This window comes from Girardinichthys multiradiatus, chromosome 15, assembly GCF_021462225.1.
Source record: "Girardinichthys multiradiatus isolate DD_20200921_A chromosome 15, DD_fGirMul_XY1, whole genome shotgun sequence".
NCBI classification, from domain to species: domain Eukaryota; kingdom Metazoa; phylum Chordata; class Actinopteri; order Cyprinodontiformes; family Goodeidae; genus Girardinichthys; species Girardinichthys multiradiatus.
In genome coordinates, this window is record NC_061808.1 from 8865769 (window position 1) to 8889600 (window position 23832).

The 23832-nt window shown below is 37.8% G+C and overlaps 1 protein-coding gene across 2 annotated transcripts in view; it reads right to left on the bottom strand.

Annotated features, from left to right (window-relative positions):
* fmn1 (formin 1) overlaps positions 1-23832 on the bottom strand; it is a 39035-nt gene that overhangs the window by 2207 nt on the left and 12996 nt on the right. For both annotated transcript variants that reach the window (XM_047387610.1, XM_047387611.1), the window contains exons 6-18: positions 18220-18328; positions 17299-17360; positions 15234-15883; positions 14828-14969; positions 14206-14293; positions 13038-13099; positions 12865-12953; positions 12640-12769; positions 12393-12539; positions 11976-12035; positions 11521-11641; positions 2784-2876; positions 643-694 (exon numbers count right to left, since the gene is read on the bottom strand). In XM_047387610.1, the coding sequence (XP_047243566.1) occupies positions 643-694; positions 2784-2876; positions 11521-11641; positions 11976-12035; positions 12393-12539; positions 12640-12769; positions 12865-12953; positions 13038-13099; positions 14206-14293; positions 14828-14969; positions 15234-15883; positions 17299-17360; positions 18220-18328 (1805 nt within the window). The remainder of the gene's footprint in view (positions 1-642; positions 695-2783; positions 2877-11520; positions 11642-11975; positions 12036-12392; positions 12540-12639; positions 12770-12864; positions 12954-13037; positions 13100-14205; positions 14294-14827; positions 14970-15233; positions 15884-17298; positions 17361-18219; positions 18329-23832) is intronic.

Here is a 23832-nt window from a genome sequence, read left to right on the forward strand (position 1 = left end):
TTTTACTGCTAAGTTATAGTTGCATCACTATTAGTACCACTGTTATAATTACTTAATTGTTTCTGTTTTCAAAATTGTTTAAGAAACATCAGCAAAGGGAAACTTTAGTTTAGTTTTAGTGACTTTTTTATTTAAAGATGACTGCTGAAATGACCATAACTGTACACATGCATCTAGATATTTTTTAAATATTGCTTCCAAACAGCTGCAGCAGCAGGGGGCTGATGTTGTGAGAAAAGAGCAATCACTAGCAAAATGAGGAAAATAAGCAGGTTTTTTTTCATACACTATGATTAATAGGTGAAACAGAGGGATCTTTGTTTATTTTAATAAAACCATTTAAGCTTTATGATATCTTAGATTTTTATAGTGTTAAAATAAACAGTATGGCAGAGATCCAGATGCTATTTCCTTTTTTCAAGCAAAGGAAGTCATCACTTTTCCCAACTAACATGCCTCAACAGTATTTATTTTCTATGAAAGCGAGTCTGTCAGAAAGAATTTTAATAGCAGTAGTTATTTGTGAGTATTTGTATCCTGCACTTTAAAGTGAAAATGTTATTAATTTTTGCAATTATTGCATTAACAGACGGCATTAAAATTAAGGACACTGTGTTGCATGTAAGAGTTTAATATGCCCACCTTTTTTGCACAGTCATCAGCTGGTAGGAAGCTTCTGCATGCTCCTTTCGAGCTGCAAAGAAACACATGGAGAAGCGTTTAGTGCAATCCTTCTCTGAAGGCTGTATTCTGCTATAGGCCACATAAAAACCGTTTGGATTTCGATATTTGTAAGGACACACTGAAGAGCTCTAGTATGATGATGACTCTGTCTAATGGAGCCAGACGATCATTTAGTCTCTTAAAAACGTCAATTACACAGTCAGTCTTTCAACAGTGGGCCCATTGAGACTGCAATGCCATTATGACAAAATAAGTCTACTTATTATCTGTACCTGTCTCTCACTAAATGTTTTAGCAGTCTGCCCCAGGTTTCAGACAAATACTGAGACCCTGATGTGTATCAAAATAAAGCCTTTCCATCTCATTAAGTGCCTCAGATAAAACATTTTGACTGTAAAAAAGCAGGTAAGAAGGCTCAGTGACCAAGAGTTTGAGGCAGAAGTCACCCGGTCATGCCAAAATCTGCCTGATCCCTATCTGGGTGTCTAGCCCTCCTATCTCCCCCACACACAGATGCCTCAGTTTTTGGACTTGAAGTGATGACAGCAACAATTATCTTATGACTATGGACATGGGAAGATTATTTAGGGAGCCTACAGAGCACAATGGTTCTGTTAGCTAAATTTTAAATTAAATTATCAGAAGCAAAATTTTTATAAATGAGAATATCATATCAAAATGATCATCTTACCTAAAAATGAGACACAGAAATTCTGATTAATACAAAATGCAGTTTTCAAATTATCCAAACCAACCTGACAGCAACATGAAGTGGGCCAAAAGATCTTAAACAGCAATACATGATGCCCCAAAAGAAATTCAAGAATAGATGATAAACATAATGTCTGACATCTATCAGCCTGGAACGGGTTACAAAACCATTTCTTAGGCTTTGGACCAGTGAAAAACAGTAAGAGACAATATCAACAAATGGAGAAAAGATAGAACAGTTGTGATCCAATCCCATATGTGGCTGGCCTTCTAAAATTACTCCAAGGGTCTAGCGATGATTTCATGCAGGAGGTAAAAAAGAACCCAGAGCAACGTCTAAAACACTTTCCCCAAAGAACACCTGAAAGATTTTCAAGATTTATGGGAAAATATTCTGCAAACTGAAGAGATAAAAGGGGAACATTTTGGAAGGTTTGCATCACATTACATCTGGTTTAAAACTAACGCAGCATCTAAAGAAAACAACAAACAGGATTGTGGTCGCACTTTGATTGTCTGGAGTTACTTTGCTGCTTCAAGACCTGGACAACTTGCTTCAATTGATGAACTATGAATTCTACTCTATACCAAAGGTTGTGGAATGATCTACTCAAACCCTGGACTTAAATATGATTGAGATGCAGCCTTAAGCACATAGTCCATGCCTGAAAATAGTCCAATGTGGCTGAAATAAAACAAGAGAGGGCCCAAATTCCTCCACAGTGATGTTAAAGACTCATTGCCAGTTATTGCAAAAGCTTGACGGCTGTTGTTGGGGTCAAAGTTGGCACAACCAGTCATTAGGTTTAGAGAGCAATTACTTTTTTACATAGGGCCAGACTGGTTTGGATTCCTGTTTTCCCTCTTAATACATGAAATGTTAATTTGAAAACTGCTTTTAGTATTTGCTCATGTTATATTCATCTGATATTAAAATTTGTTTGGCAGTTTTAAACATTTAAATGACAAAAAAGCAACAACAAAAGAAGGGGGCAATTACTTTTTCAGAGCTCTGTATAAGCAGCTCTGCAAACAAAAGAAAACGCAGTTTCCTACACAACATCTGTCTGTGCTCTACAGAGGCACACGTGATACCAACATACTGTATATATCTACTGAAAGAAAAAACAGAAAAGAATAAACAGGAATATAATAAAAAGAACTCAGGACTAGAACAAATAAAAGAAAGTACAAAGTGAGCAGATAAGAAAGAGAAACAATATGAAAAAGATTATCTTAAGCAGGATAAGCAGATTTAAACTGACCAAAGAAGGGTGAATTGTGGAGGCAGGTTGTCTTATTCTTGAAGCAACCTATTTATTAACAAACATTCTTTAACATGCTACATATAATAAAGGAGTTTTAGTGATTTTATTTCATATTCTCACCGGTAAGAACAAAAGCTTCCATCTTGTCCTTAAACGGCTGCAGGTATTCATCAGGAGACTCTGAACACGCTTTCTGTAAATTTTTCTCACATCCTAAAATTAAAAAAAACAAAACAAGTACAACTTTACCTTATCCCACAATAACACAACAACAACAACAATTGGCAAGACGACTGGAAATAATATGAATGTAGCCATCTATTATAACAAAGGAAGCCAATGATAAAGTGAATCAAAATAGATAATGTCTGAGGCCAGACCTGACTACATAAGCATCAAAACATCTGAACATTGCGGTGAAGCTACAAAGTATTTCCAAATGTATTCTAAAAACAACATAAAAAGCCTGATTACAGTTTTCAAATGCTTTCAGAGAAAGATACCTTCACAAATTTTCCCATAATGACTAAAAGGTATATTTGAAGGAAAATGGGCAAGCTTGCAAGCCTGAGAACACCATCCCAACTGTAAAGCACGAGGGAGGCAGCATCATGTTCTGTGGATGTTTTGCAACAGGATGGACTGGTGCACTTCACAAAATAGAAGGCACCATGTAAAAGAACATTACGTGAAAATATAGAAGCAGCATCTCAAGATCTCAGCTTGTGCACAGTGGGTCTTTCAGATGGACGGTGGACATAAATATACCGCCAAATTTGTTACAAAGTGGTTTCAGAACAACAAAGTTGATGTTTTGTAGTGGCCATCCCAAAGCCCAGATCTCCATTTCATAGAAAAATGGGAGGCAGAGCCGAAAAGCTGTGCGTGACCAAGTCGACCTACAAACCTGACTTAGTTACACCAGTTCTCTAAAGAAGAATGAGCCAAAATTCCAGAAAAGTACTATAAGAAGCTTGTGGAAGGATATCCAAAAAATTTGACTAAAGTCATACAGTACAGCAGGCAATTTGACCAAAAAGCAAGGAAATATATGTAAACATCTAATTTTAAAGAGATTTTTTTTGCCACTAATGGCCATTTATTTTTTGACAGTAGGCAGACAGGAAAGAGGGGGAGACATTCAGCAAGTGTCGCCAGGTCCGGGACTCGAACCCTGGATAGCCGCTTCGAGGACTGTAGCCTCCATATATGGTTGCGCGCTTAACCCCTACACCATCAGCGCCGTGCCCTAAACATCTATTTTTCAAAGAGGTTTTAAAAATCTCTCTGAAGGGTCTCTCTCTTTCTTTTGCAAATATGAATAGTTTTGGTGATCCAAACTGACCTAAAACAGAAAACATTTAGTTTAATTTAATGTATGACTGCAAGTAAAAAAAAAGATTATGTGTCTTTTTATACAGTGGATATAAATCTAGTATATTTAGTTTCAACTATATATCTGCCATGGTTTGTCAATATCAGAAGAGTCATCCAGGCTTTAAATGTAGCTTTTTAGTGTCAAAACATGGGATTTAAATGGAGACATTTAATGTTAAATTGTTAAATACTTATCCATATAAGTACAGCTAAGTACTTAAGCTGCAGCCACCATAAATGATTATGATTCATGATTTAACTGCTTGAATTTAATTTTGTGGAAATCAGCCCATAAAGATACATCTTACACATTTACATAATATTCATACCCTCTTTTAAATTAAATAAAAATACCTTGAACAAAACTTTATTTGAAAATTACATTTTAGTCTTAAAGTTATTTTCCAAGTAGATACAATGTCTGGAGAGGTTGGGGTTGAAATAACTCTACATGTGGCTTAGCAGCAGGTATCATCATCGAGATTCACCCAGAGATGGCGACTCAATAACTACGCTCCCTGGTGCTTTTTCTGAGCCCGTCTGGGGCTCTATGTCCAATCAGTGGATCAGAGGAGCCAGTCTCTGGAGCCAGTCATAATAGAGCCAGGCCCCAGGCCCCCCCTGCCCTGACGCTTGATCAACATCTCCAAGATAAGATTACAAAAGAATAGTGTTTTCATTTAGGCTTCATGTAAACTGTTAAGGGGGCTATCTCTGAATTTCATTTTCCTTTTGTCTAACTTTGGTTCCAACAAAAGTATGCTTATTTCAGACTGAAGAGGTCACATAAACTTCACATAAACACAGACGACTGAAGAAAATATGGTGGTGTCTGATGTTGGACTGCAATTACACAAACTATGCAGACTTGTGGGCAACTGTGGCTCAGTGGGAAGAGCAGTTGTCTTGCAATCTACAAGTTGTGGGTTCAGTTCTAGCTTCTTCCTGCCACATATTGGCACTTAACCACCTGTGTATGAATGTGAGTAAGATTGGGTGAATGTGGCTCTAGTGTAAAGTGATTTGTGTGCTCAGTATGACCAGAAATGTGCAAACAAAATTCAGTCTGTTTGCCAAATGCTTTCTTCAAGAGGCTTTTAGGGCTTGGATGGTGACAGGTTAGAGTAGTTCCACTCTCTAAACCAGTCAGAATTCATAGAAAGATAAACTATGCAAGAAACAAAACACCAAGATACAGAAAACCTGAGTTTGTAGACCTCATAAGGTCATCATATACAGGTCCTTCTCAAAATATTAGCATATTGTGATGAAGTTCATTATTTTCCATAATGTCATGATGAAAATTTAACATTCATATATTTTAGATTCATTGCACACTAACTGAAATATTTCAGGTCTTTTATTGTCTTAATACGGATGATTTTGGCATACAGCTCATGAAAACCCAAAATTCCTATCTCACAAAATTAGCATATTTCATCCGACCAATAAAAGAAAAGTGTTTTTAATACAAAAAACGTCAACCTTCAAATAATCATGAACAGTTATGCACTCAATACTTGGTTGGGAATCCTTTGGCAGAAATGACTGCTTCAATGCGGCGTGGCATGGAGGCAATCAGCTTGTGGCACTGCTGAGGTCTTATGGAGGCCCAGGATGCTTCGATAGTGGCCTTTAGCTCATCCAGAGTGTTGGGTCTTGAGTCTCTCAACGTTCTCTTCACAATATCCCACAGATTCTCTATGGGGTTCAGGTCAGGAGAGTTGGCAGGCCAATTGAGCACAGTGATACCATGGTCAGTAAACCATTTACCAGTGGTTTTGGCACTGTGAGCAGGTGCCAGGTCGTGCTGAAAAATGAAATCTTCATCTCCATAAAGCTTTTCAGCAGATGGAAGCATGAAGTGCTCCAAAATCTCCTGATAGCTAGCTGTATTGACCCTGCCCTTGATAAAACACAGTGGACCAACACCAGCAGCTGACACGGCACCCCAGACCATCACTGACTGTGGGTACTTGACACTGGACTTCTGGCATTTTGGCATTTCCTTCTCCCCAGTCTTCCTCCAGACTCTGGCACCTTAATTTCCGAATGACATGCAGAATTTGCTTTCATCTGAAAAAAGTACTTTGGACCACTGAGCAACAGTCCAGTGCTGCTTCTCTGTAGCCCAGGTCAGGCGCTTCTGCCGTTGTTTCTGGTTCAAAAGTGGCTTGACCTGGGGAATGCGGCACCTGTAGCCCATTTCCTGCACACGCCTGTGCACGGTGGCTCTGGATGTTTCTACTCCAGACTCAGTCCACTGCTTCCACAGGTCCCCCAAGGTCTGGAATTGGTTCTTCTCAACAATCTTCCTCAGGGTCCGGTCACCTCTTCTCGTTGTGCAGCGTTTTCTGCCACACTTTTTCCTTCCCACAGACTTCCCACTGAGGTGCCTTGATACAGCACTCTGGGAACAGCCTATTCGTTCAGAAATTTCTTTCTGTGTCTTACCCTCTTGCTTGAGGGTGTCAATAGTGGCCTTCTGGACAGCAGTCAGGTCGGCATTCTTACCCATGATTGGGGTTTTGAGTGATGAACAGGGCTGGGAGTTTTAAAGGCCTCAGGAATCTTTTGCAGGTGTTTAGAGTTAACTCGTTGATTCAGATGATTAGGTTCATAGCTCGTTTAGAGACCCTTTTCATGATATGCTAATTTTGTGATAGGAATTTTGGGTTTTCATGAGCTGTATGCCAAAATCATCTGTATTAAGACAATAAAAGACCTGAAATATTTCAGTTAGTGTGCAATGAATCTAAAATATATGAATGTTAAATTTTCATCATGACATTATGGAAAATAATGAACTTTTTCACAATATGCTAATATTTTGAGAAGGACCTGTATTTATTTTCTATTCCCACTTAATCATGGCCAGAGCTGTGTAGTGGTTAATGCCTATCTCCTGGAATTAGCTGGGAAGAGCAGGGCACTGCCTTGAAATATTAACAGTTCATCAGAGAGCCAATACAGAAGTCAAACAATCATGCATACACTCTGTCAAAATAAGGTGAGATCTTTCCATGTAATCCATGCAACATTCATTAACTGCTACAGTTAAATCCATAAAAATTACGATAAATATCCTTTTGTGTAATCCATGCAATAATTATTAAAATACACAGTTGAAGCAGTGGAGAGTGAAACAAGCGTGTTCTCATATTCTGGCACAGAGAGACTGGAAAGGCCTGTGTGAAGCCACATATTATCTGTCTTATTTTTTGCAAAAATATAAACACGTATATCTAAAGAAATTGATGTATGATCATTTTAAATTATTTCACATGTATTACATGAAATTGGCAATCTTTGATTAACACGTTGAAAGATGTATGATTGAAATGTGGTTAAGAACTGAGAATTAGCGTAAAAGAATATTAAGGTTTGACAATCAGCTATATATGAAATAAATATAACGTTAATCATTTGTGAATCATGAATAAAAAGAATTGTAACTGTGTTTAAAGTAAATGCAGAAAGCTGAAGAATGGATTGTGTAATACTGTGTAAAGTTTAAAACTGAACAGATTAGGGAAAGAACTGTAGAATGACTGGGAGTGAGGAGAGTCAGTTGTATGCTGACAATGAATCCTTTTAAAAGGAAGAAAGGGAGGAGGCGACTATAGCCAGCTGTGTGGCCATTATTGGCATCTCCATGGCTGAAACAACAGCATCCGTGGGTCACAGTGACCATGACTAAAGTATTGAGCAATAATCAAGAAGCTGAGCTGAATAGGTTGCGCAATAACTAAGAAGCCTAATAAGGGGTTGACTGGTGAAAGCATCACGCGCTAAAACAATGCTGAGAGCAGAAACGGGGTTTCCTCACGGAAGACCAGAGAGCAAGATCGGACGGAGAAACAAATCTTAGATGGAAAAGGAACAGAGACACAGCCCAACTGATCGACTGCATTAAAAAAGAGGATCAACCTGCGGGCCCAGAAAGGACTGTGCCTCAAGATTAAGAATCTGATTTCATCTAAAGCCTTTTTATCCAGACAACAGAAGTGAACTTGATCGGTGAACAGCTGATTGCTCTAAGATTCAGGCTTCTGGAAGTCCTGAATCAACTTCATTTATGTCCCCGGGTTTCCTTCAACTCTTCAGCCTCTGGAAACTACTGTCTTCAGAGACATATAACAACAAAGATCCTGTTTAACCAGCAAAGCCTGGAGCATCAGTCCCTGCCACCTAAAGGAAGAAAACTGAAGATTAAGTCGTATTCCCTTCAAGAAACCACTCGTTACCAGAAGAATCTTCTCCATCAGGTGCATGGATGTGCCTCCGTCTTCAAAGCCTCTCCAAACTCACTAGTTTCAGCATCAGGGAAAGACAGGTTGAGTTGATTGATTCATTTCTATTATTGAAATTATTTTGTGTTGCCGAATTTAAGCTGTTACTGATCCCTGCAAAAGCGTTACTAATTAAAGAAAGCATATAAAATTCTAGTTAAATTGTGGACATTCAATTATTTGAGTCACCGTATTGTTGGTTTTTCATTGGTGGTAAAAAGTCTTGTTGCCTGGTTCTAAGATATTTTAGGAGGTTTTTATAGGTTGCCTTAGCCAAGTTTGTTAAAACAGCGCCCTTGGGGCTCGTGCTGAGCTACTAAAATTAACCTAGCCCATATACCAAGAGCCAGTTGTAAAATTAGGGAATGAGCAGCCGTGAACAAAAGTGACTGTTGAAAGAGTGGATGACTGCGATAGGCTACTCAGTCGTCCAGACCACCAGTTGAAGAAGGGCGAGACTTTTGTATGAAGGCTGTCAGAGGCTAGGCGAGTCATTTCCCGACACCAGCTTAAACAGAACTTTCATTAAACCTGCTTAGCAAGACCTTTCAGGTTTAGGGAAGTCCGGACCCGTTGGATGGAGAGCTGGTTTGAGCAACCCTTTAGACATAGGGAAGTAGGAGGGAGGGGTTAGCTCATCGGACAATGAAAACTCTTAATCAGAGACAATGTGGAGTCCAGTTTATCAGAAAGGGATGCTTTGGGACTCTTGATGGAGTATCACATAAAACTCTTAAGTGCACAAGATGTGCAGAGTCCACACAGAACAGCCAGTGCTAGCATTATGCTGTCGACCTTCTGCCTGTTAACAACACTACAAACCGTCATTCCTTGGTGCAGCCAGTGGTGATTTTTCTTATTGGCAACATAGACAGACACCCAAGGCACTAGTAAGAGTCAGTGAGAAGTTGGGGTCCCCCGTGTTGAGCAGGCATATCCTCTTTGTTGCTGACAGACAGTGCAAGACACATGAAAGGTTTTCAGGAAGTGGGGCTGTTTGGTGGGGTCAAGCTGAAGATGTAGAGAGATGTTATTTTGCAGCCTCACACTAGTTTTAGATTAACGATTGTGAACACTTTGGCTAAAGCTTAGAACTGAATCTGACAGAAAATCTCGGGCTCACCTGAAGAAGCCTGTGGACACAAGATGCTCTCCAGATTTAGGAGCTTTTGCAAGGTACATATAGTAAATATTGTTAAGTCAAGCTGTTACAAATCACTTCGTAACTAAGAAGACTGAATGCTGAAACGGAATCAAAAGGTGCTTTGAGAAAGTTTAATTTACTGTGTGCTCACTTATTTATTTTTCAGATTTTCCCCCAGCAGTTTTGTTTTGTGTTTTAGTGAAATTGTACAGGATGTATGATAATTAAAAGGTGGAAAAATTATTTGTCTACAAAACCTGCCATTTTTTTTTTAACAGAGGTGGGTAACTTTTGAGACAGTTTCCATCCTGCTGGAAATGCGAAAGGTTTTTTTTGTAAAAAAAATGGGCTCAAGCTGAATCATTTAAGGGAAACTCAACCAGAATAAAAAGGTCCATACCAAACATACACAGGGAGAGTGAAGAAAGACAAAAGCAGAGATGGTAACCAGGCATGAGGGCAGTTCAAACAGACTGAGCAAAAGGAAGCTGCTACAGGAGATCACTTGGTAGTTTGGGTTGATGGTCTGATAAGACAAAGCTGTGTTGAGAGGAAAATAAAGCTATCTTGTACACATCTCAGGGCCACACGGGTGTCCCGGTGATGCAACAGAGCAGGTTAAGGATGCATGCATTGTTGCAGAGATGCGGCGGATACTGAAGGTCTGGAGATTACATAAGTAGAAGGCAACAGTCTCCCTGCACTGGCGACATGGGCACAACAATAGGAAATCTGATGGACAGAGGGATTAGGAGCTAGATCTGAAAGGCGCCAGGCCATTATATCAGCAGCAAGAGTCGCTGACGACGCACACACACACACACACACACACACACACACACACACACACACACACACACACACGCACACACACACACACACACACACGCACACACGCACACACACACACACACACACACACACACACACACACGCACACACGCACACACACACACACACACACACACACACACACACACACACACACACGCACACACACACACACACACACGCACACACACACACACACACACACACACACACACACACACACACACACACACACACACACACACACACACACACACACACACACACACACACACACACGTGCACACGAACTAAAATGCACATGAAAAACCTCACAGGGACACAACAAAAACACTCAATCATAATCATGCACATGTACTATAAGCATTGTCTTCAAAATGGCATGTAGCTGACTGGCATGCAGAATGGCATCATGAGGGCTAAGAAAGAGAAGAGGAAATCTTTTGTTCTATGATCAAACTTTGTTCGAACACTGGTTGGGTCACAGATGCAGACTTTCAGTCCAGAGTATAAACAGCTCCTGAGTGACTGGGGCCAGCAGTGGGAAACCAGAGTGGCAATATTTAAGAAGGGATGGTGGTGGAGCGCTGCTGCAGCTTTGTGTCCACCAGCGGAAAAAGGACTTGCTCGCTTGTGAGGTTTCACCATTATTAACATAAAACTTATGTCAGCCGATGCTCTTGTTTGTCAGCACAACTGTCCAGTTAGAATAAAAGAAGGGTTCTCATCTTAAAAAAACCCAACAAATCAAAACCTACTTGGGTATTAATCAGCTTATTGGAATACAACAGTGGATAAAAGCAGCCTCTGTGTTTGATTGTGATGACTTTGCAAAAACTGTGAAAGTCAATGAGCACCACAAATGAGCAATTTGTTAACTGGTAGCACTTTGGGTATCAAAAATTCACTGCAGGGAAAAACACATTTTCATTCCTTTTTAGCCAATCACAAACTAAAAACAAAGGATGAGCAAGATTTCTTCTGCACTTCAACCTTACAGTAAAGACCTGCAGAGCTGAGGTCAGGTCAGTAGGAGCCTCTGCTGTGATATGGTAAAATGGGCGATTTTCAAACAAAAACACTAACTGGTCAGCCAACTGGAGGCTGTGACTAGCCATGTTTTGGGCTAAATGTCTGGAAACCTTTAATATCTTGATTGAAATTGTATGTTTTGTTTTCATCAATAATGAGAGGTTGTGTTAGTGTCACATACTTGTCAGATCTTGTTCGAACTGCCTTAGATCTCTGCTGAGGTCTTTAAACTTGACCTGAGCTGCCATGAAGACGTCCTGAGGTTCAGGAAGAGGAAACATGCTCTTTTCTGTTCCAGCGTTCTGGAGGAATACAAGCCAAACGTGAAACAATAGGTTCTACTGAGCTTTGTCATAGCAACTCCAAATACCATCCTGCTGAGTTAATATTCTATAGCAGAAATAAAACGAATCGACTAAGTTGTCTTGGTCTGTTTTGATTTTGACATACAGATTGTAGCTGGTAAATGTTGGTAATTAAAAGTCTGCAGTTAGTGTCATTAATTATCACTTTAAAAAAGCTTAAAACTTATTCTGTTTCATAATTTTGACAATTTCCCCTAGAAAAACACACAACCACAAATCCTTCAACTGAAGCGAATCATATAGATCATTAAAATGATTCATTTTTCAATACCTTGTCCACATTGTGTAAGTAGTATGACACCACATAGTCCACCAGGCTGATCCGGTTGTCCTGTGAAGAAATATTAAAACCACATCAAAGATACACATTTAAGTATAAAGTAAAATCTCTGAAGTTTGAAATAAAAAATGCACGAAAAGCCAGGAATCCATTCAGTGGATTGTTAATTTTTGAGGGACATAAATTTTTCTCTCCTTGAGATGTGAAATATGATTCTTTTTTTCTTAGTATTTTAATAATCATCCATGCATATTTTATTTGTTATAAAAATCTGCTCACTTTTAGATGACTTGCTGTACCCTAGAAATCCTACATGCCATTATGTTTCTACTACTCACTACAAAACGTATGAACAGTTAAAGCATGGAGAAAGGAAGCTATTGTTCACCTGCAGATATCAGCGCTTACCCTGCTCTTGACATCTTTAAGTTTCGGGAGGATTTCCAGACCGAAGCCGTCGGCTTGGCCTCTGATCCTGCTGCCTCCGTTCATGTGGTTCCCTAGAGCTAGCACCAGTCCCATGACCTCCCTGACACCACTGCTCTCCAGCAGAACCTTTAAAAAAGATGCACTCATGTGACTGAAAGCTGGTAGGCTGGTGTTTGGGCTTTTTTTGCTGTTCTTTTAGGGCTTTGTTTTTAGGTGTTTCACCTACCTTGCAGACACATGAGACAGAGCTGAGCTTGCATTTAATTGAGGCAATCCCTTCAGTGAAAGTCGACTGGAAGATCATACAGCAAGCTCTCCCAGCAAAGTCTGGAATCTGAGACAGTTCAAACAGGAACCTGGAGAACATTCACAGAAATAATAATCTTCTAATCCATTTCATCTCAGCAAAGCTGGTCAAAAAACAAAAAGAATGGACAATATAAATACTGACTGCTCAGGCTTGTCCAACAGTTTAACATCCTCCTCCTGAGATGACTCGTAGTGTTTCCTGATCTTCTCCAGTTCATCCGGCTGAGCTCTCTATAACAGCAAAATCACATGTGGAAAAACTCTGAATATTTGTTCACCTGGTTAAAATTCAGAAAGGTTTGTGTGTAAACGAACATTTTCATAAAGTGCTTCAATGGCCTCCAGGTCCACCACAGAATGATCCACAGTCAGTACAGCTGAAAGCATTATAATACAAAGGTATGTTTAATGCCATTTCAACATGACGGAAAAGGGTCAAAAGTTATAATTAACATATGATAGATACACAAAAAGCAGTTCCTAAATTCCAAATTACCTTTTTAAACCACTTGTTATTGTTAGTGTATTGACGTAGGCTGGTAGAAAAAATTAATTTTTCTTCACTTTGCTATTTTCTATTGCTAATCTTCATTGGCACAGAATTAGCAATTTTTGTTGCTGTTAATGTTGTGATCCCCCTAGTTTTTTTTTCTTTCCCATAGAAGGTACACCTGGTCCACTGCAGCTGTATTTTCATTATTATTATTGCTTCCATGACCATGTGTCAGCTTATTATCTTTGCTTTTCTTTTCCATAGAAAAAAAAATCTTACTCAAGTTTGCCTTAATTATTCCTAAATTAATTTAAAAAATAAATGAAATAAGAATTCAGTTACACAATGCCGAAAATCAAAGCTATTACAGTTAAGCTCAAAATAATTCATACCCCAGGATTATTTAGGTTTAAAGTACTTTAGTTTTACCAACATTTGTATTCTGACAAAGTAATATTAATATTTTGGAGGTCCAGGCAGAATCCCGAATTTAATTTAATGGAACTAAAAATTATAATTATTGCAAGGAGGCCATCGACCTCAAAGACTTGGAGCCCATCACCAAAGAGAAGTGGTCAAAATATCATTGAAAATATGCAAAACTCTGGTCAGCAATTATAAGACTTGGATTGCTGCAATTTTTGTAATTGTTTTGTAATTTTTTCATTGAATATTAAGAAGGGTATTAATAATATTGATATGCCAGTATTCATTGAAATGCACATAAAGGAAGTTGTTGTTTTTATTTATACTACTTTACATTGTTTTATAATTTTCTGAGAGATACCTGTCTCATTTCCTATCAGAAACAAATGTTTCACAATAGATTTTAATCTATATCTGGCAGGGGTATGAATAATCTTTGGTTTAACTGTATATCATTATGCAACTAGTATTTAATCAAAATGTATGAGTCATAACTGGATAAAAACAGTTCTTGTGTGTTTTCAAGCTTCTTGTTACACATCTAAATGAATAAAATCCACTGACCTTGCTGAATATCTTTCATCTCCAGGTGGAGGCTTGATATGAGTATGCCCACAGCCTGAGAGCGCTTGCTGTCCAGCAGCTTAATGAGCTAAAACAAACAATTACCATGACTACCTGACCATCAGAAACCATTAGTGAGGCATTAGTGAAGAGGGTAATGAGTGTAAAACAGAACTGAACAAACGCAGATTATATTACACCATTTCCTACGTATCAATTTCATATTTTGTTATTTTACTTCATGAATTTAGTTTTAATTGCAGTGTCATTGAAAATACACTCTGTTCATTTCTGCTTTAAATATTTGAAAGGGACAAGAATAAATCAAACCATCCGGACAAACAATTGCAATTGGAACCTTTATGCAGATCATTAATAGGACAAACCCTTCTAGTTAACAAACATAAAACTACATTTACTAGGCCAATGATCGCTACTAGCATTTTAATTTACTTTAGTTGATGGGATTATAATAAGAAATGTGATCACAAAATGAGACGAGGCCAGAAACTGGTCTCCAAAAGTAGTGATTTTAACTCCCTCTAGTGGAGAAAAGACTTTCACAGTGTATATCCAAAATGAAACAGTGGCTTGTGTATTATGTATGAAGAATGCGTCATACCTTTTTGGCTTTGGTTTTCTTCTCATAAGTCTGTGACAGCGGCTTCTTTTTTCCCATCGTAGTTGTTTTAGCAAAGAGATCCTCAAACTCGTTGGCATTTATTATGTGTGGTTCCTCTAAGATACTCCACAGAGAGTAGTTACTGAAAGCGGGAAAGGTACAGTATATTAACTGGTCATAAATTTCTCTCTCATTAAAATGTTGTCATGTTTGTAGAATGAAAATATTTCTAATCTTTAACTTTCATTTTAATCACATTAGTAAATAGTTTATTACTTTTCTTAAAAAAAGTCTGTAATTTAGGCCATTTGCAAAGGCTGTAAAACGTCTTGTGTGAACTTCTAATTAGTTTAGCATTCAGTAAAGTGGTGCCAAACTTTTCCAATTGTCTATCATATAAACCTACTTGTCATCTTGGATCTGGATTCTGGTCCAGTAAAGAGGCTTAATGGCTCGGGAAGGTTCCACTGCTGGCTTCCTTGGAGGTTTTTCAACCATGACACCCCCTACTGGTGGAGGAGGTGGTGGGTGAGCAACACCTAGTGCTGACTGAGGAAGCGGGGGTGGAGGTGGTGGCAAAAACAGTGAAAAAGATGGCAGAGGTGGTGGTGGAGGAGGAGAAAGGCAGTCTTGTTTGGCTGGCGGTGAATTCTGAAAACTAGCTCTTGGTTGCGGTAAGGACTCTCCAGGAGGAAGAGTCTGAGGAAATGTGAAAGTTGAAGAAGAGGACAAAACATCTCCTGTCTGACCAGACAGGTTGAGACAGATGCAAGCCATGTCCAGCTTTTTGGGGATTCCCATTTGCTGCTGAAGATTAACTTCACCATCTTCAGAACTGTTATTGAAGTTTTCTTCGTCAGTCTGGATGCTGACAGTGTGGAATGATTTGTGTAAAAAGCCATCTGCTGTGGAAACAGCAACATCTTTAAGCCCCCTTTGATTGTAACTCTGAACCTGTGTGACCTTGGCCCGTAGTTCAGCAATAATCAACTCCAGGCGATAAACATTGTCTCTGTTTTCCTCCCTTAGTTTGTAGAGTTGAAGTTCATAATCCCCCTGAAAATAATATTTGTAAAAAAATATTGTGTCACACATGGTTTTCTGAACAACATGATGATAAACATTTAAGCACAACTAACACATAAAGGTGATTTTTCTGACTTCTCAAAGACTAACTGCTTACTTCAGCAAATAAACATTTAATCTTCTTAGGGCTAGAGCTGCAAATGAGATTGTTGTGGGATTAAAAAAAAACTTTAGAAAGAAGGAAAACTTAAAATCAACAAACCACTAATTCATTGATCTATCATTTTTTCCAATTGTCTTTGACCTCTTTGAGAAAAAAAAATCATGATGGCATTAAGAGACAATCATGTTGTAAAGACAACAAACAATGCCTTAATTGCTCAGTTCATACTAAGTTTTGCTAGGTAATTTTTATTTTATGATGTTACATCATAGATGTTGTATTCTCAATATCAAGCCAATTAGTATTCATTCATAACGTGTATTGTTAACATAATAAATACAATTTCAAGAAATATTTAAAGATTGCTTATTCTGCCCTAATACTGAAATGCCATTATAGTGGTGTACTTTAATACTTATGTAAATACTGAAAGAGCTAGGCTAAAAGCCTAAACTGGCTTTACCCAAAATGTTGACAGACCTACTCACAATGTTATCATACTCTTGATCCTGCACTATTAGCTGTCATAGTGTGAACAAATCGCAATACTTCCTCACAAGAATGGCTCGAATGAGTCTTAAAACCCTGTGACACTGCCCCTGAAAGAAAATTTTATTACAGTGAATCTTTATATACTTCATGTTTAAACTATGTTAACCGTGGTTTTCCATGCCACAGATAGTAGTACTGGCTCAGTGATTCTCAGTTAAATGGTTTCTTTTCTAGCTGTTGCCCCTAAAAGTGCTATTGGCGCCATTAACGCTGTGTGGTCTCTTTTTTGGCTCAGGGTTTGTATGCTGCTGGAGGTTTATTTCTTTCCACTGTCTCCACTTGCTTGCTCAGCTGGAATGACTGCTGCTAAGTCAGTGATTAGATGTAACCATCTGGGCTTTCTTGGACACATTTTTTTCCACCAATTGGCTTTATATGAACAGTTGACTGACTGCACAGAATTTTTATTAGAATCTTACTGGACTGTATGGACTTTATTCTGAATGTGACTATAATAACAGATCTTTGAATCTTCTGGACATAATAATTCATAATAAATCAATCAGTCATTTGTATTGGAATAGATTGGATTGATTTGAACAGAAGTTAGACAAAATATGAATTGGACCTGTTGTCTTGTAAAATGCCTTGAGATGACATTTGCTGTATTTAGGTGCAAAATATGTAAAGAGGCAGAATTTTCAGAAAATCTTGAAAATCAAGATATCTTTATATAATTGTGTATTTATTTATACCTTAATGCATTCATTCATTCATCATTCATACTGACCTGTAACGTCTCTAGCTCCTGTCTGCATTTTCTTTTCAGCAGCAGGAGAGCGGCCTGGTGCTCTGACAGGAAACAGAACATTACAAAAATATCTTTAAATTCATAAAAATAAAAGAAAACTAGACCACTCAGAATTTCAAACATTTTACTAATGCTGCAGCCAAAGGGATGCTTAAGTTTATAATTATTGGAAAAAAACACAACAATGTAACTATCTCATCAGTATGACCAGATGATTGTTCAGACTCCTAAAGATTATCCAAAAATAAACATTTTCTTAAACCACAAAGGTGGCAGCTGACTGGCATTTTAAGCAAACTGTTTAAGCAAACATTCATCTGTTAATGGATGACTGAAGTTACTGAAAGGTAAATTAGAAAGTAAATTTAGTGCCGCCTTTCTCACTGTGTTTACAGGGATGTGGGTGTGTACAGTGAAGCTCAGTTTCACCTTTGCTCAGAAAAGGTTTCATAACCAGACTGATGTTGATATTTGATAGGGGAATTTCATCAACTTATCAAAAATATAAAACTAATAATGTAGTAATATACTTTCAACATTTATGAAAGATTTGTTTATTTCTTTGCCTTTTCCTTTTCTTGGATTCTTCATAACAATTCAATTCAATACTTTATTAACAATGAAATGCTGAAGGAAATCAAATTTAGTTTATCAAAGCCATAGGTAAGTTTCATTTGTTATATCACTGATATACAAAAAACAAGTCAAGTCTTGAGATCTACACCAAGTGAAAATTAAAGGGCTCTAGCAGAGCCTCCTACTTGCTTTGGGGATCCTAAGCAGTGACTTAGTTTGGTTATGACTCAGAATGGCTCTTGCAATACTTATGCTCCAAAAAAAACAGAATTTTAAAATGATCTAAAATAGGCAAAAATATCACTATTATATATTAGTCAGCACCTGCTTCAGTATACTTCAGGCCAACCTTTTCCTCCTTAAGAGGTGGCCACACGGCTTGTAGACGACCAGGAGTTTTTTCCTCTCCTTCTCCTGGTGTGGGTGCCTCTGACTGGGAAGACATCAACCATGGAGTTATTTTAACTTTTAAAATATGGTTTCTGCTCCCTCTAACCTTCACCAAAAGCTACACATTGCTTTTAACTCTACATTCAGAGTCCTAGGACATTCATGTCTGGCCAGTTCACAGCTATCCAATAAAGGATTTTCCAAAGTATTAGGCTTAAAACGTTCTGTTTTGCTTTCATCAAGAGTTTTGGTAGGATTTTATATTAAAATACACAGATTTTACAGTAAAAAAGAAACATAAATGCTATATTTGATGCTTCCTTACTCTTTCATCGCATGTGTCTTTCTTCTCTATTGTCTTTTTGGAGGTTCTCTCAAAAAGCGTTCTTAGCACATCTCTATCATTTCTTATCTTCTTCCTCACTGCCTCCACGTCAGTCCTCTCTGTTGAGTCTTTCTTCAGAGGTTTTGGGGTGAAAAAGGCCTTGAAGGCGTCAAAAGCAGCTTCTGTGCTTGACACTGGTCTGGTTGGCTCAACTAGCTCTGAAATCTTTGTATCTTCTTCTATTTGAATTTCTTTCCTCTTACTCTCTGGACATTCCCCATTTCCATCCAGTGGGGTTATGATTTCATCCTGATGTGGTTTAGTGCCCAGATCTTCATCCTCTTTATCAGCAAGAGTCTTTTCTCGCTTCAGAAACTGGGAAATTTGGTCCAGGAAGCCCCCCTGGGCCTTTGTGTCACTCTGCTTTTCCATGAAGACTGGACTCTTTGCTCCCTGAGGAGACTGTTTGATCTGAGCCAGTGTGTCGTGCTCAGGCCCAATAACCCCCTTCTGCAGGACCCTCAGGCCACTGAACAGAGCTGGGAGCTGGACTTGTTTGTCTGCTGGGGAGCCTGGAGAGAAAGTGGCTCTGGTCAGAGTGGACCCAAGTGGATAATTAGCAGTTTGTTTATTAATATTCAGTGAAACATCACGTGGACTGGAAAGGCTGGAATCTTTTCCCTTCTCATCTTCATTTTCAAAATATTTTATTTTCTCTTTATCTCCAGTATCCTCCAACTCCGGTTCCTGTACTTGAACAGCATGAACAGCCACGATTATTGCAGGATGTTTGGTTTTAGGTTGTACGTTCCTTTCGGGATCCACCTCAGAATGTAAAATTGGGACACAATCCTTCTCAAAATATGTACAATTATTATTTTCAGTGGCTTCTTTTACATCATCCTGCTCATTAGATATTATTGAGAAACCATTCAACTCTGCATGAGTGCTGTCTGCAGAAGCATGTTGACATTTTGGGGAAAGAACTCCATTTATTGAAAATCTATCCAGTGATATATCCATTATTTTGCAGTTATTAACTTTCTGTTCCAATGAAATGTTTGTTTGGTCATGACTTGACATCCAACTCTTTTTATCTAAAGCATTTTCAGTTGTTTCAGTACAATTTTTCTGTTCTGAGATGTACTGCTTCGACCTTGTTGTGTCTGTGTTAGTTCCTCCTTCTATAAAAGACACATTAACACTTTCCAAAGGCATTGTAAATAAGGAACCATTACAAGGGTTAAAAGCATCTTCAAAGTTCATTTTCCTGAAATAAACATCAGATTAACAGCTTCCTATTTTGTCAGTATTTCTTCATTTGGTCCCTCTGTGACGATACCTGAAGTTCTTTGATCTTCCATTTGCTTCAGTCAGAGATTTCAGTGCAAAAACATGCACTTTGAGAGAGTATTATGAGTCATCTGTCCAGCATGGATTAAATTATTTCAATATTTCCAGCAAGCAACTTCAAATTCATATTATTTATGTGAAGAAATTGTTTCAGCAGTAGTCTTATCCAGGAACCTGTAGGTCCTCCAGTTTGGTGAAAATAAACCAATGAATCCTTTCTGTATTCCACAAGTTCCTGCTTTTCTTCATGTATTAAACCTAAAAGTGGAAGCAGCTCTGTGATTCAGATGAGCTATTAGTAGGAGAGAAATCCAAAGAAGTAATGGAACATTTCCCAACTCTCTTTCCATGGCGCTGCTGGTTAGGGTGACTCAGCTAAGCCACATGCAGTTAAATTCGGTTCCAAGTCCCAGCTTTAGCCTCTGATCCCTGGTTTGTTTTCTCTTTATGGCTCGTCTCGACCTGTTGTGATAATTTACCTCCTGGACATCATCCTGCAGATTGGAGCACATACATATGAGACAGATGGTGTCTCAAGCTGAGGATGTGTTTTACAACACCCTAAACTTCCTAAAAGTAGCCATGCAGAACAGATGGAGGAGCACCACACCCACAGCAGAAGGAGGGTAAACAAGACTGCCAGGGATCACTTGTTAAACATTTGGTCTGTAAATCCACTGCCAACACAATCCTCACTGCAGCTGGCTGACCAGAGTAGCCATAACTCCACCTACATATGATCATTGAACAAGGACGACTGGTTGGACTCCTTGCTGTGTAATGATCTAATTAATACTTCTGCAATGAATTACTTACATTCTTTTTAGGAAATATTTTACATTCTGAATTACATTTAAACTGAATGTCAAACTTTCACTCCACTCAATTTAAAATGTGATACATAAAAAAAACGTTTAAGTATTAAAAATGTCCGAAAATTAAGTAACTTTTTCAACAAGAAAAAGACAAGAAAAGACACATATTATTCAAATGAAGCTACAAATAGTAAAAACTGGGATTTTAGCAGCAAACAAAACAACGAATATAACAAACAGTAACAGAAGATAATACATAGTGTATTTATACAGTGAATATATAATTATTTTATAAAATAAATATTACACCAATGCACTACCCATCTTGATTCAAGGAAAATTATGAATTTAAACAAAAATATGTTTAATTTTTGTTAAAAATTAAACAAAATGATATATTAAACATGAATATTTAATAACAAAAATAACTGGAAAAAAAGTATGCAAATCCTCAGAAATAATAAAAAAATTGATGTGGGAAAAAAATCCTAAATCTACAAGAAATCTGCTGGAAAAAATTAAACTTTAATGAAACAAAAAAAATGTTATGCTACTAAAACCTTGTATAGGGGGTTAAAGTATTCACACCATCGCTGCAGTTAACATTCAAATCATTACTACTCAACTGAAAAAACATTAATACACTTTAAATAGTATAAATACAGGATATCATAATGAGAAAATAAACTTCTATTTTATTATTTGTTATCTAACTTTTATTTGAGCTATTCTTCATGTTCAGGTTCCACCTTTGTTTGCTTTCTTGTTATTACAGCCAGCAGGTTAGTGACAAACCATGTGAGAGAAAACAGTTTTAGTGGACTTCGATACAATGTCGACATTTCCCTATATGTGAGCTCTGCACGTACATTTTGCAGCGAGGCTATAATGAGCAGCACTTTAGAATACTAATACTATTGAGGGGCTTTTTGCATTTTTTGATAGAGCTTTCATTGAGCTTTATTTGAGTTTATGCAAAAAGAATGCATCCAGATAATCCAGTATGATATCCAGCATAAGAAAAGCAATGATGTAGTGTAGAATCACAACTGCTGCAAGTGTTGTAAGTTTATAGGAAATGTCCACTTTTTTCTTTATAATTTTTTTCTACTGACTTATGATCCTGGTGTTGTTTTTACTTATATTCAATATCTATAGCTATTTCAGTCTTTATTTTTGTCAGTTTGTTAGGTATTTGAGTGAATGCAAGGGCAAATTCACAGTTATTGGTGTGAGTAAAATAAACGCAGATCATAGTTTTTGAGTTTGTCTAAATCTAAAACTGCAGACAGTGGAAGATGTGCGCCTAAAATATCGCTAACAAGCAAATAGCATATCTCTGTACTGATGCAGTTTTTCCATATTAGTGGGAAGAGTAGCTCTCTTGCAATAAGAAGGTTGGGGGTTTGATTCCAGCTTTCCCCTGGCACATGTTAATTGCCCGTTGGGCAAGGTACTAAACCCGAAGTTTCTGTGTATCGGTGTATGAACATAATGAGTGTTGCTGGGTGAATGAAACTTCTAAGTTTAAATCAGTTTGAGTGGTCAGTATGACTAAAAAGGTACTGTATAAATTCAGCCAGTTTACCAGAGCAGATTGTATACTATTCTCAAAGACCTGCGCTGTTTGTGTGAAATAAATATTATCTGCTCAAAACAGGTGGTAATTTTAAGAAATGAGAAGGAAAAAGGAAAAATGCATAACTGATGGCTTCCCCCAAAAAATTAATTTACAAATAATTTGTCACATAAAAAAAATATCTAAACTGTGATCCTAATCTTATAACCCATGTCTTGTTTTGAAGTTTGTTATTGTGGAACTTCATAGATATGGCTTCACAAACATATGATAATAAAACCGCACTCAGATTTATTCACTCCATCCTAATTGTGCAACAGGGCTGCGGCACACTGAGGAATCTCTGCTCAGTTGATGGGCTGAGGGTGAAATGAGGGAGGAGCAGGGTGGTTATGAGTGAGCACACAGGCAGCAACCCATAATAGAAACTAAAGACATATATTATTTCATTTATTAAGTGAAAACCTGTGCTGGCATCTATATATACATTATTTTGTGGAATCTGCTTGTTGCATCTAGTACAACGAAGCAGAAAGTGCATAAAAATCTATTCAAAAATTGGGCGTACTGCATTGATTTAAAAAATCACCCTCTGTTGTTTATCTCTGCTGTGACACCAGAGCAGAAGTTATAGTCAGCTGTGTTGACATTATTACTCTGCTGGAACACAAGAATCTCACTTTGGGGGGATGGGGGCTCTTTATTTCTTTCTTTTCACCAAAGCAAAATAAAACCCATTCCAGCTGCTGGTAGAGGTACATCAGGGACTGAAAAATTGAGAATATTGGGTTAAAAATATATACAGTAAAGGGACATTTTTCATCCAATATCCTTGCAATGCATTAATGCAACATAGAGGTTAGTCCATGTTGGCTCAGTAGATGTAGGTCACAGAATTGTAAAAGAAAAAGTATAATATTTTTTTACTTTTATTAAGAAATTATAAAAACATAGATACTGCAAAGTATTATTTACTCTGTTATTTGCAATCTACTGTCTGTAGAATATAATGCCTAATCTAATCAATTTTCTGCAGCACAAGTGTTCATTTCTAACCTGAAGTGGATAGAGTCATATTTGTGTTTTCTGCCTTTGTTATGCATAGGTTTTCCCTGGGTCACCTCTGTGACTTTCTCACACAATTCAACAAGGTAAACTGTTCAAACTGAACTACGATTTTCACATGAAGCAAGACTTTAAAGCTTGAAGCATGCCCCAAAATAATCCAGTATTTCACTGTGTTATTACCTATGCAAAGCACGTACAGATTTTCATTCATTTCATTCAGTTAAGCAACCATCAGCAACACAGAACTCTTTGTAACATTGCAAAAAGGCTTCAGGCCAGAGTGTGAACATGGACATCAACTGAAACACTTCACTGTAATATGAAGAATGCATGTTTATGTTGATGTGGTTTCTTTTCACCCGAGGCAATTACCAGTAAAGAAACGTTTTCTTGAAAGTGGACAAAAA